Source organism: Choloepus didactylus, chromosome 3 (genome assembly GCF_015220235.1).
Source record: "Choloepus didactylus isolate mChoDid1 chromosome 3, mChoDid1.pri, whole genome shotgun sequence".
Lineage (NCBI taxonomy): Eukaryota > Metazoa > Chordata > Mammalia > Pilosa > Megalonychidae > Choloepus > Choloepus didactylus.
In genome coordinates this window covers 89,390,511-89,403,697 of record NC_051309.1, presented here as the reverse complement: position 1 = coordinate 89,403,697, position 13,187 = coordinate 89,390,511, and the positions used below count along the sequence as shown (strand labels likewise).

General features: G+C 35.9%; 1 protein-coding gene across 1 annotated transcript in view; it reads left to right on the top strand.

The window, feature by feature from the left end:
* The window catches only part of HPSE (heparanase), a 42,620-nt gene extending 32,692 nt beyond the window's left edge, over positions 1 to 9,928 (top strand). The window contains exon 12 of the mRNA XM_037830135.1: positions 8,309 to 9,928. Coding sequence (XP_037686063.1) covers positions 8,309 to 8,468 — 160 coding nt within the window. The 3' untranslated portion in view covers positions 8,469 to 9,928. The remainder of the gene's footprint in view (positions 1 to 8,308) is intronic.
* Positions 9,929 to 13,187: the final 3,259 nt, after the last annotated feature.

Here is a 13,187-nt window from a genome sequence, read left to right as displayed (position 1 = left end):
TGCTTGACCAGACACCTGGATTCCATCACTTTGCCAAGTTGACACATGAACCTAACCATCACAACAGGTATGGCCCTCTCTCCAAGTCTGGGTGTCAATTATTTTTATTTTTTATTTTTTTAGTCTCAGTCTACTAGAGGCAGTCCCATTGCTATCTCAATTTTCTTTTGATTAGCTGTCTTAAGGGCAGACATCTGTCTTGAGGGTGGCAAGGAATTTGGACGGAATCATGAAACAGTTTGTGCAACAAGAAATAAAAACATAGAGACTGCTAATCACAATTAAAAACATATATCCAAAGCGTGCTAGTTTGTCCCCATATTCCATTAAACCAAGAATCTAGGTCAGGAAATGTCTGCCCATTGAAATATTTGATCTTAACTGATATCATGAATCACCTTAACTTGGTCCTTTAAAATATTCATGTTATCTATCACTGTGCCAGACTTATTGACATAAATGCAATATTGTTCGTGGGCAGTCAAGGTATCTAAAGCCTGTCTGTTTTACAAGAACACTGATGCTGAGCTGTCAACTTCAGCCTGGAGGGCCTGAAAAGCATTTAGTATGGTGTTAAAGGTTTCATAAACTTAGATATATTTATAACTGCTCACTCCAGATAGTGTGTTCCTAAGGAAGGTATGACAGTGTGCATGACAGAGTTGAACTCTGTATTGCAGTAGGTCAGAGGATTGGCAGTTTTCTCCTTCTATTGTCGGTTTGAGACATGGTTATAAAAGATACAAAATTAGCTTTCTGGATGGCATTTAGGGTAAATCATATATGCAAGATCACAGGATTCAGTTCAGTTTACAGGTAGGTAAAAACCCATGCAGTTAACTGCAGTTTGCAGAGGGGATGCAAAATAATTCAATGAACAGGAGCAGAATCTGATAATCAACAGGAGTGTGCTATAGTTTGCCATCAAAATACAAAATTTCTCTACAGTCACCTTCCTTTTGAACAAAGATAATCTTTAAAAAGATGATTCTTAATCATAAAATAAGGCTATTTTCATTAAATTTGGCCTGATTTTTTACATAGATGCAGCAAGAATGGTGATTTACCATAAAGGCCCTTTTAAGTTTGCTTTGCTGGTAGTTTCCATAAGGAACTTCTGATTGGACTTTTAAAAGCCTGTGGAGGCCAGGAAGCCAAGCCAAGAGCTTGACAACAGATTTCACCTGCAGTATACACAGATTTGGGTGAATTCCTCTTTCTCAAGGTCCCCAAAGTATCACATGGTTCCTATGCTTGCCAGAAAGTGACCTTCCTTACTGACCTGTAAGGCTGGCAACACTGGAGCCAGGTACCAGACCAGTTTTTCCAAGAGGGTTTTGTAAGCTTTGACTCCATAAAGTCAACCTTAGTTCCTTAAAAGGCTCTGGTCATGTCTGCTTAAATGAGCATCATTCTCAAACTTGACATATATAACCAGTGTCTCCAATTGTGTCCTGTTAACAAGGAGGACAGATTCTGACGGAACCTATGCAAATAATTATTTTGCCATAAAAATAAGAATAATTGATAAGAATTTCCAAATTCTGGAGGCTATAGGCCGGGAGAAAAAGAATATTTTATGAATTATAGCTTAAGGGGAAAGAGTATGGGATTCCTTTTATCTAGAAAATAGAACATTTAAACGTCAGCAATAATCCAAACAAAACTATATTCATTCTTTATCATTTCATTCAGTCCTAGGTAATCAGTCCTTGTTCCACTTGTATTAGTAATCTATGACCCATCGGCTTCTTCACTAGAATTTTGGAATCTTGACTCAGTCCAGTGGTATGGTCTCAAAGTTATTTGAGTTGTCAGTAGCAACCTGTTCCTCACAGTACCTGGCATAGTCCTTGCTGTGGGTTTCTGAGATAGTCCTTTCTTTGTTGAAGATGAAACACCTGGTTTGTACCTGACTGCAGCAAGTGTTTTCAAGGAAGTATCAGAATAAAAATTGTCTGTAGAGAGATAGATTGTGGTGATGAACGCATAACTATGCTATCATACTGTGGACAGTGGATTGTATATCATGGATGATTGTATGGTGTGTGAATGCATTTCAATAAAACTGAATTTAATAAAAAAAATTGTCTGTAGATGACAAAAGACTTAAAACAGCCATTGTTACCTGATTGCTGTTAAAGTAATAAAAGTTCTGATGAAAGTTCATTACAAAAATAATGCAGTTCAGAAGGAATTTGGTTGTTTCAGTGACATGTAACATTTTTTAAAAAGAATAGCTGAATTTATGACCAATAATTCTATGTTGTTGTCTAATATCAGGCAGATCAGGACTAGGACATCTCATGGACAGTGAGATATTGAAAAATCTCTGAAATGTCTATATTAATAACATTTTACCCATAAAACGTTTAATGAACAGAAGGTTACAAAATCCTTTTTAATTTGATAGCACTTCCCATGCAACTAATAGCATATCAAATAAACCTAATTATTTCAAGCACCTCTCTTTTTACAAAGTGAAAGAACAAATTCTTTGTGATTTTCCAGGGGACTTCTGAGAAATTCCAAAGACAGTTTGAGATCAATAAGATGTCATTTAGGGTTTGATTTTGGGAAGGCAAAATGTCAAAAAGTTGTCAGGTTTGAACATTTTGTTAAATAGGATCATGAGTGACTATGAAACAATATTTGGTTCTCTCTTTAACCAAAGTGACAATAAAAGATTTTAAAAGTAAATATGAGTTACATGATTGTTAAAAAAAAAAAAAAAAGAAAAGCCAAATGACTTGTTCTCTTAAACAATAAAAGATAATAAGGTCAATATAAGGGAGATTCTTCTGATTAAGATACAGAATATTTGCCTTCTAGGCGATTACTCAGATGGTTAAGAAAAACCTTTTTACAACTCTTCCTAACAGTAGACCAATAATCCAAGAAAACTGTCATTTTAACAGAGCAAACAAAATTCTAGTTTTGTGTAAGGCTACTATCTGATAAGAAAACTCTTAAAAATCTTTAAAGCTTATCAAATCTTAGCCAGTCTTGACCATGACAAATAAAATTGCTTTTCCACAAACTTTATACAACTTTCCACATTCTTTCAGGTTTTTCCTACACATTCCTGTTTCTCATTCTGCAACAACCAGTCATTTTACTTTAGGAAAAAACTACTCTCTTTTTCCTTAACCAAAACACACCCTGCATACCTTACATATTTAAGTTACCAAAGAAGATCTTGCAGACTGTCTTCAAGCAAGCATCCTACAAAACACAATTATTCTTAAAATAAAGTTTGTCAAAATAATAGCTCAATTTCTTTAAGCACAAATTTACATTTTTCATCATCTTAAAGATCTACTAGACATAATGCTAGATTATTTTATCGGTAAACCTGTGTAATTGTAAGAAGAACATACCCAAGTAGAATAAAATTGTATGCTCATGTTGTACTTAACATTGATAACTCAGAAAGCATAGCTATTTTTATTTAACAATATTAAATAGTCCCATTTTTCAAAGCTTTATCTCAATTATGTGGACTTGAATATTTTTTTAAAACATTTGGGTTTAATTCTATGAGTACTTTTTTCATTTAGAAATATTAGAAGTTTGGTTTCTTTATTTTCTGGGACTTTAGGAATATTAACTTACATATAAGCATTTATTTATCTTTAAGCCAATTTGAGTTGAGCTCATTTAAGGAGTTTTATAAGTTAATTTGGTAATACTATCCAGAGGTGGGTAAATATCATACATCAAACCTACAGACAGACACAAATAGAGACCTTATAGCTTCAATTCAAAACTGTTCAGCCATGAGTCACATACAAAAACAACAGAAAACATAGAAATACAAAACTCACTAGTTTATATAAACTATTTTTAGAATTTTGCAATTCCTTAATAGACTCTGAGTACCATTTAAAGTAGGCATCCCATTTGGCCTGTTTTAATTCAGGAGCCCTTTTTCTCGGGTGCACTTCTGAGATGAGTAAATTTGTCTAATTAGAACATTCCCCATACTGGTCATTGCAACTCTAGGTTGTTTTTGATGAGATTTTGCTATTTGGTGAGATAGGCACAGCTTCCGGCCCCATAATTTTTGAACATGTAATATGCCAGGATGCCAAAGGGTGGAGAATCAAAGTTTTTAGAGTTTTAGGATCCCATTTTTATCATTAGTTCTTACCTTGTGCAAAGCACAAATAAACCAGCAGTAGCAAAAATGAAACTATGGACTGAAAGACAGGCTAGCGAGCCTTTTTGTCAATTAAGGCTCAACTAACCTTTGACTAAAAGCTAGTGAGATCACAGATGTGGCCCTCTTTCTCTACCTAAGCCAACTTGAAAGGTGAAATCACTGCCCTCCCCCCTACGTGGGATCAGACACCCAGGGGAGTGAATCTCCCTGGCAATGTGGAATATGACTCCCGGGGAGGAATGTAGACCCGGCATCGTGGGACGGAGAACATCTTCTTGACCAAAAGGGGGATGTGAAAGGAAATGAAATAAGCTTCAGTGGCAGAGAGATTCCAAAAGGAGCCGAGAGGTCACTCTGGTGGGCACTCTTACGCACAATTTAGACAACCCTTTTTAGGTTCTAAAGAATTGGGGTAGCTGGTGGTGGATACCTGAAATTATCAAACTACAACCCAGAACCCATGAATCTTGAAAACAGTTGTATAAAAATGTAGCTTATGAGGGGTGACGATGGGATTGGGAAAGCCATAAGGACCACACTCCACTTTGTCTAGTTTATGGATGGATGAGTAGAAAAATAGGGGAAGGAAACAAACAGACAAAGGTACTCAGTGTTCTTTTCTACTTCAATTGCTCTTTTTCACTCTAATTATTATTCTTGTTATTTTTGTGTGTGTGCTAATGAAGGTGTCAGGGATTGATTTAGGTGATGAATGTACAACTATGTAATGGTACTGTAAACAATCGAAAGTACGATTTGTTTTGTATGACTGCGTGGTATGTGAATATATCTCAATAAAATGAAGATTAAAAAAAAAAAAAAAAAAAAAAGCTAGTGAGATCAGAGAGCTCAAACTCTGAGTGGAGCTTCAACCTGAGAGGCCCTCACCCACGACCCTTGAGATGATGAGGACAGAGAACTCAAAGGGTTCTATGGGGCTGTTGCCTTTCTCGTTGTCTCCAGAGCCATCAGCCGTCACTTTCAGGTCCTGTCCTCATTGTCAAAACTGATAAGAAAACTTTTTCATACAATTTAGGATCTCACAGTCTTATCGATTCATGAAGCAGATGGCATCCCATTCAGAAAGCAGAAGGGAGTTTCACTGAGGAAGTGTACAAGGAAGCACAGATAGGGTGAAAGCCAAAGCAAATGAGGCAATGTTCTGATTGGCTAACATTGTTTCCATTTTACTTAGGGGGAGTCTTACAAAACGGGGAACAGGCACACATTGATTAGTATGATATGCTTACCCATTCTGATAAACTATCTCAACTGTACCAAAACTAGTTTTATCACCGGGTATTGCTTATGAATGACCCTGTAAGGCATGTTCCATTTTCTTGGAAAACTCCTGTAGGTCAATTACTTTTGTCCTCTGGAAAAGCCTTCTCAGAAAGGGGTCTTCTCCCGGCAATGCCCAATGCAGGTGGGCATTTTATTTTACTTAACAGAAGAGTTAAGCACATAAACATTGTTAGATTTTAGCCCAATGTACATTGGAAGGAGCTGTTTTCATTATTACTATTCTCATATTGCAGCATAAAAATTTAGAGTTTACAAAATTCTCACCCTCCATTCCCATCCTTGCAAATGCTATATGAATGATATTTTTGGTGACAATTAGCTTCAGGACCTGAAAGCATGTTTTCTCCAAAGCGCCCCCCCCCCCCGCCAGACAAGCGTTATTAACAATACCAATAAAGCTGTGGGCTCTCTGCCTGATGAGCTCAAATGATCAATTCCCGAGACACCCGGGTTTCAAAGAGTTTATTACTAGGCACAAAACAGGATATCAGGTGGCCTATCAGCCTAAAATTCTGTCTCTCTGAACTGCAGTAATTCTGATAGTTTTATGGTATCAAAAGATGGGCAAGTTTTAGGATAATGAACACAAGACTTCCAGATGACAAGGATAGAGATGATCTAATTATTAGCCATGTGAAGATTGATTACATGTTTAGTCACAGAACATATGTAAGAAAATGGTGGCCTTAATATGATGATGGGTGTGATTTTTAGTAAATGAGGTATAGGTCACTTATAGGTTAAAGTTTAAGCTTATGGATGCATGACTGTAATCTCTGCCTCCTCTGTTTTCACATGACCTTCTTCCCAGTGTCTCTCTGTGTCCAAATTTCCCTCTTCCTTATAAGGATACCAGTCATGTTGGATTAGGGCCCACTCTAATCCAGTTTGGCCTCTTCTCAAGTAATCACATCTTCAATGACCCTATTTCCAAATAAGATCATATTCACAGGTATTGGGGGTTAGCACTTCAACATATCTCTTTGGGGGACACAACTCAACCCTCAAATAAAACCCTACCCTCATCACTCAGCCTGATGCAGAAATAATCAACATACTTTAACCTTACACTCCATTTATTTACATCATCCATTAGCTATATGCATAGCTGATTAAACAATATAACCTGATGGTAGTATTAATATCTTGCCATATTTTGTCATCTTATCCATAGCAATTTTAACTCACTATGATCAGATTTACCTTTAAACTCTGCAGCACAATACTGTCTTCACAATATTTCTGAAACTTCAGTGTGTACCCTTGCAAATGGTCCTCAGTCCCACACAGAACAGACTCTTACTGGTGTCATTTAGAGAGGTTTACAAGACCTCTTCTTGTTTGTGGTTTCCTGATGATGGTCGTTGCATTTCCTCCCCCACCCAGCTAAAAATTGATGTGATATAGGTGATAAAAAAACAGCAGTGCACAGGACAGGGTACAACTGCAATGCAGGCACATTCACCGATATGCTATTGATATGCCTTAAGTTACAGAGCCAAGAGCCGAGCATCCAACCAAGACTAAGTGGAAACCACTTTTTTTCTGCTGAATGATACTTAGCGAGGACAGAATGTGAGAGATCTTTAAAAATGAAAACTTTGTAATAATGCTGTATTGGAAACAACAAAGTCTAAAAGAGGATTGAATAAATAAATTCATACACACCATCAAGTCCTGTATAGCTATTAAAGGGATGTCGTGGATGAATGTTAAATGGTGTGGGAAAATGTTTGGATGTGTCAAGTGGGAAAAAAATCAAATTTTAAGAGTCTATGAATAGAATACCCATTTTTATTTACATAAAAATAATGATGATAGATGATACTTTTATAGTGCTTACTATATGCAAGATGCTATCATAAGTGTTCTACCTATCTTACGTGTTTGACATATATGACATGCATTTTAATCTGATATTAACTATATCTGTTAAGTTTTCATCAATAAAAGTACTGAGGCTTTTTTTTAGTAATATAAAAAGCATAATGCAAAAAGGTAATTGAAATATAAGCATTGTTTAAGATTATGGAAGTAACTATCAGTGGAACAATAAGCGAACTATTGCTTTTCTTCATAAGCTCTTGTTTATATTAGGTTTGTTGCCATGAGCATATATTAATTTGATTTAACCAATGGTGGATATGCATAAGAAATAATCCTTGCCCTTAATTTATTTTCATTTTTTGACTCAACTTTGAGTTTGGATTTCTACAGCAAAATACAAAGAGATTTTTTTGGAATCTGTAGGTTAGCCAAATAAAATTGGTTTTGCTTCCTACAGCAATATGTTTTCAACTGATATACCTTATCAGCCTAAGAAAGTGAATGCATATCTCCTGGGAGGTTAGAGGGTTTATGAGAATAGTAACAAATGAGAAATTTCATTCACTGTCATTTTTTTATGTTAAATTTGTGAATATTACATTCCATGATATATGTACCTTTGTTTGCTTTATATAAAAAGGTCTTCAATTATCACCATCAAGTAAGATTGCCACAACTCCAGAAGTTATGCCATGCTGCTTAACCTTTTTATAGCTCCCTCAGATTGCCTCATATCTGAGGCAATGTGTGTTCGTTTTCTGTAAAGGGTCAGATAGTAAATATTTTAGACTTTACAGGTCTATGGTCTCTGTCACAACTACTCAACTCCACTATTGTAGCTTAAGGATCATGTAGGTAAAATACCTAACTGATGTAATGTTGAGATACAAGTTGCTATGTAATATAAGCTGCCATACACAAAAACGTTTTTGGGGGGAGTGCTATGACTCTTGTAGGGTAAGTGGAGCATGCACAACTTGACTAACTCAGGTGTATCTTTCCCCTTTGCAGATCTGTTCAGCTCAATGGCCAAACTCTGAAGATGGTGGATGATAAAACTCTGCCAGCGTTGACAGAAAAACCTCTCCGCCCAGGAAGTTCACTGGGCTTGCCAGCTTTCTCATATGGGTTTTTTGTGATAAGAAATGCCAAAGTTGCTGCTTGCATCTGAAAGTGAAAGGCATACACTAGCCCTGAGATTGAATTTATCAAATGTACTGATTAAGAATAAAGCAAAACTCTAGCTGTAGAAAGGCAAGCACACATTACAAATCAACTCATGGGAGCTTCAGCGATGCTAGGACACGCTTAGTCCTACATTTGGTACAGTATTTTGATCTCTGTAAGCAGACTACTGCTAATAATAATAACTTGAAATCCCTTGTGCCAAGCATGGTGCTTAGAACTTTGCATGCACTGTTTTTATTTACGGTTATTAGAAATGAGTATGAATACTCCCAATCGCACACCATCTGTAGCAATTACTTGAGCTATAGCCAAGAGGCAAGTAAATGAAGGAAATATCATTAGTTTTAAGAAAGTGCTTTGTTGTTTTTATTTTTAAAACAGTTATAAGAAGATCATTGCATTCTTTCCTTCATACACCCTCTCTATGGTCTCCCACTGGAAAATGTTTATTGCCACAGCCTTCAAACTGGTTATGTAAGAGAGACTCTCTTTGTACCTTAGGGAGAGAGCTGAAATTCAACTGCTGCTTCTCTGCCCTCTGTCCTGTTTGTCTTTGTCAGCATTAATATGTGAGAGGACAGATAACTGGTTAGATGCTAACTATTAATGAAAATTCAGAGGGAAGAGATTATGTAAACTCCAAGTGAAACTTTTAAATGACTTAATTATATTGCTTTACCAAGAGCAGAAAATTTAGAAAATATCGAATACCAATAAATTATAACCATCTGTTAAGTTTCACTTTAATCTATCTTTAGTTATTGTTTTAATTGGGAAGTTTTGGGCTGCAAGTAACAGAACCCTGATTCAAAGTGGCTTAAGTAAGAGGAAATTTATAACTGCACATAAGAAGAAACTCAAGTAGGTGGACTTTATCAGCTCAGTTATGTCACCAAGGACCAATTTTTCTATCTCTGCTCTATCATTTTTAGTGCTTGCTTTATTCACAAGCTGGGAACATGATAGTTGTTACCTCTTCCAAGATGTGGCAGCAGCCAGAGAAAGAAGATGGACAATTTTTTTTGTCTCCTTCATAGATTTTGAAGAAGCCTCTCTCAGAGGTTCTTCTAGCAAACCTCTCTCATGTCTCCTCATGTCTTATTGATCAGGAATGGGTCACACGGCCTTTCATCCAATCACTGGGAAGGCCAATGAGATTGTTATAATTGTCCCAGAGTAATTATTTAGAGTGGAGTCAGCGTTAGGGGGGGTGGGCTACAGCACTGACCACTACAGTTTTGTGCATTTTATCAGTGACAAAATATATTTTCCTTGTTAGAATCTTCTCTTTTAATTTTGAATATTGTCTCAATTAAATTTAAGTGCATTTTTAAGGAGCTAAAGTTGGAGCTTAAAATTTGGATGCTTCAGTATCCTCAAATTTTATATGCAAGTAGTTTTTATATTTTCACATTTGAAATAAAGTAATTTTTACAACCTTAATATTGCATGATGATTATTCTTCAATAAAGCCTAAGCCTAGGATCCCTACATTCCCCCAAGCCTACAGAAACTTTATTTTAGTTCACCACTTTGTTTACACCTCCTACTTTTACTTGTTCTTTCATCCTCCCCAACACTGAAAAGTTGATCAAGCACAAACATGATTTCCTACATTCATCATATACATCCAGTATGATCTAAGTTTTGTCCTTTCTGTTTTTCTCTTCCTTGTCCTCTGCCATGTAATAAATTCAAAGTCTACTTCCTTGTTTGTATTATTACAGCCATACCTTAATTGTTCACCTTGACTTTACCTGCAATTCTTAAATGGCTGCCCATTTCCTATAGGCACATAAGGTCCTCCATAACCTGGCACTATCATCTGTTTCAGCCTCAACTCTTATTACTCTCCCCCTGAACACTATTCTCCAACCCACAGATCAGTTGAGAAGTTTGAGCATACCTGCACTTTTTTTTTTTTTTTTTTTTTTTTTTTTTAGTTCCTTGTATTCCCTCTGTTCTCTACCTGGACTACCCTAGCTCTCTTCCCTATGTGACAAACTCCTATGTTTATTAAGACCCAGCTTAAACATCAGTTCTAATACCTCCCTCTGTCATTTAAGTAGGTTTAGTCGTTTTTCTTTACTCCCATAACGCTTTGTACATTGATTGTGGCACTTAGGATGCATTTTAAATGCACAAATACATTTTTCTCACTTGACTCTAAGCTTTTAAGGAGCAGGTACTATTATCTTAAATCATCTCTGTAGTCCCTGGGCTTAGCATGTTGTCTGGCACAAAGTAGCCCCTCAGATGTTTCCTTAATGGCATAAATGAACATTCAAATTTAAACTAGTTCAGGTATTTTGATTTTGGGATATACAGAAAAATGTAATGACGTTTCAAACCTGAAAAGGTATTGTCCATTACTTTTTTAAAATCTTTTAAAAATATCATTAGTAAGCTATTACTAATGGGGGAGATGGTGTGTGGTTATGTGAAGAACTGGGGGGATTATTATGTGAAGAAAGAAATACTCTCAGTTATATATTAATGAATATTAAATGCATTAATATTAAGGTTTACTTAAAATTGCTTAGAGTAATCTCTTGTTTGTCATGTCAGTGAGAATTTTTGAGCACAAATTCTTCCTTTGGCGCTTAATAATCAAATACATTTATTTTCTGCAATTCATTATATTGGCTAAAAATTATTTGTCTTTTAGTTTGACCTTTGTGGTTCATTTCATCTCCATGATTTCCTAGCCTTGTTGTGATACTTATGTGTTCAGGGCTTGTCAGTTCTGTAATTGCATCCATTTTCTTTTTCTTTCTTTTTTTTAAATTCTGATGTGTCTCATAAACCTACTGAATCACCTTGCAGTTGATAAGTCTTAATTATCCTTCTAACCAGAATTTTGATTCTGAACAAAATTAGCGTAAATGCCTATCAGTTTTTAATTGCATTAGATAAATATGCAAAATAAGATATATTTTGATATAGATGTCTTCAGTGATGTTTTTAAAAATGTTATTGACAATGCATAGACTAGCTCATGTGTTATATACTTTAGGATGACATACTATGTAGATTCCCATATACATTCCACCCCTAAGTTGGAGATTTTTTTTTTCAAGGAGAAGGTACTTCTGACCTATTCTTTTCCAATTTTATACTACTCTTGATTTTACAGAGTCATGCATTAGAAAGTCCTGGAGCAATTTAGATACTTAAATAGTTAACAGTATTTTTTTAATCTTCTATTTTATTGTCATTAAATACTATAGGTTTTTATGACACCTTTGATCTATGTGAATTTGTTCTTTACCTATTTCCACATATTTGATGATGGTCCGCCAGTTTTTTGACTTGGTTTTTAGGTAGTGTTGTTAAATACAACTTACATATTTATTCAAATTCCCATAGACCCTTCAAAGGATGATAACAAATCTAGTTTATGTGATTCTGCAACACTCCAATAAGGCAAACATGCAAATTAAACAGAATTGTCCTAAGCACACTAAAAAAAAAAAAACCATTTTGTAAACCTAATAAATCATATACAAGTTTAGTAGATAAGAGTCTCTAAACATTTAAACATCTTAACAAACATTGATAAGAAAACCTATATAAATAGAACTTGCACAAAAATATCATTTCCATATCCCAAAGTTACAAATTTACTCCCCTAACCAAAGTTAACAGAATTACCAATTCAAGTCCACTACATTAGCTAAGGTAACAGATTCAGTTTTGACTACAGAGTCTGGAAACAGGATATAGAACCGCTAGTGTGTTGGGTCGGACCCCTCCTTCTTCTGCTTAGGGGTCAGGAGCGAGATTCTCCCAAAGCAGAGCCTGAGACAAGGGCCTGGGGTCAGGTTGTTTCCTGGGGAGGTGATCCCAGGAAGCAGGAGTGAGAGATCAGGGAGAGTGAGATGGAGAAAGGAAAAGCCAATATTTGAGTGTGTTATTGAGTTTCTGCTTCAGGCAATGGATCTCAGTTCCACCAGTACTGCTGAGAAGCATATGCAGTGCCTCCCAGAATTTTTCTTATTATTCTTATTTCTATCAGCTTATTTCTTCAGCTGTTATGGTTATAATAACAGCTTCAGATAGTGATAGTATCAACTATCATTTTGTAGTGACTTTATTGTCAATTACAACTTTCTAAAAGAACACCGACTTCACATAGAATTTTTTAAGGCATGAGGCAATTTTAGTTAATGCTTGCGCTATTTAAGCTTGAAGGTCACTTTTGCAACACCACAGTCCCATTTTGGGAGTCAAACAACATATTTTTTTAAGCCTAAGACACCTTCTCTAGTGCCCACCCCCAAAATCAGATGGCATACTGAAAGCTGTAAAGATCAAATACTATGATGAATGCGGAAGTACTTCAAAAATGTAAATCTACGCAAATGAAGGGGACACATAGGGTCAAATGTTATGGTTGGTTTAACATTTAAATAACTATTTGTGGGATGAATGAATTTATTCATCTTCTATGGATAATAGGTTTTTAAAAAGTAAAACAGAGTCATCCCTGCACCCAGAGATGACTGATGGGGAATCAGAGCTGTACAGGTCCTTTGAAAGATCAACTAGTCCCTGCTTTTTTCTGACCAGTTTGCAGCAGCTGAGTAGTATGTCCGAGAACATTCAGTGCCGGGGCGGTAGAGCCTACAGGGGACCCCTGAAAGGTGGGACTCCACTCTCTGTGGTTGTTCTATGTACTATAAATTAACAGAGTAGCATT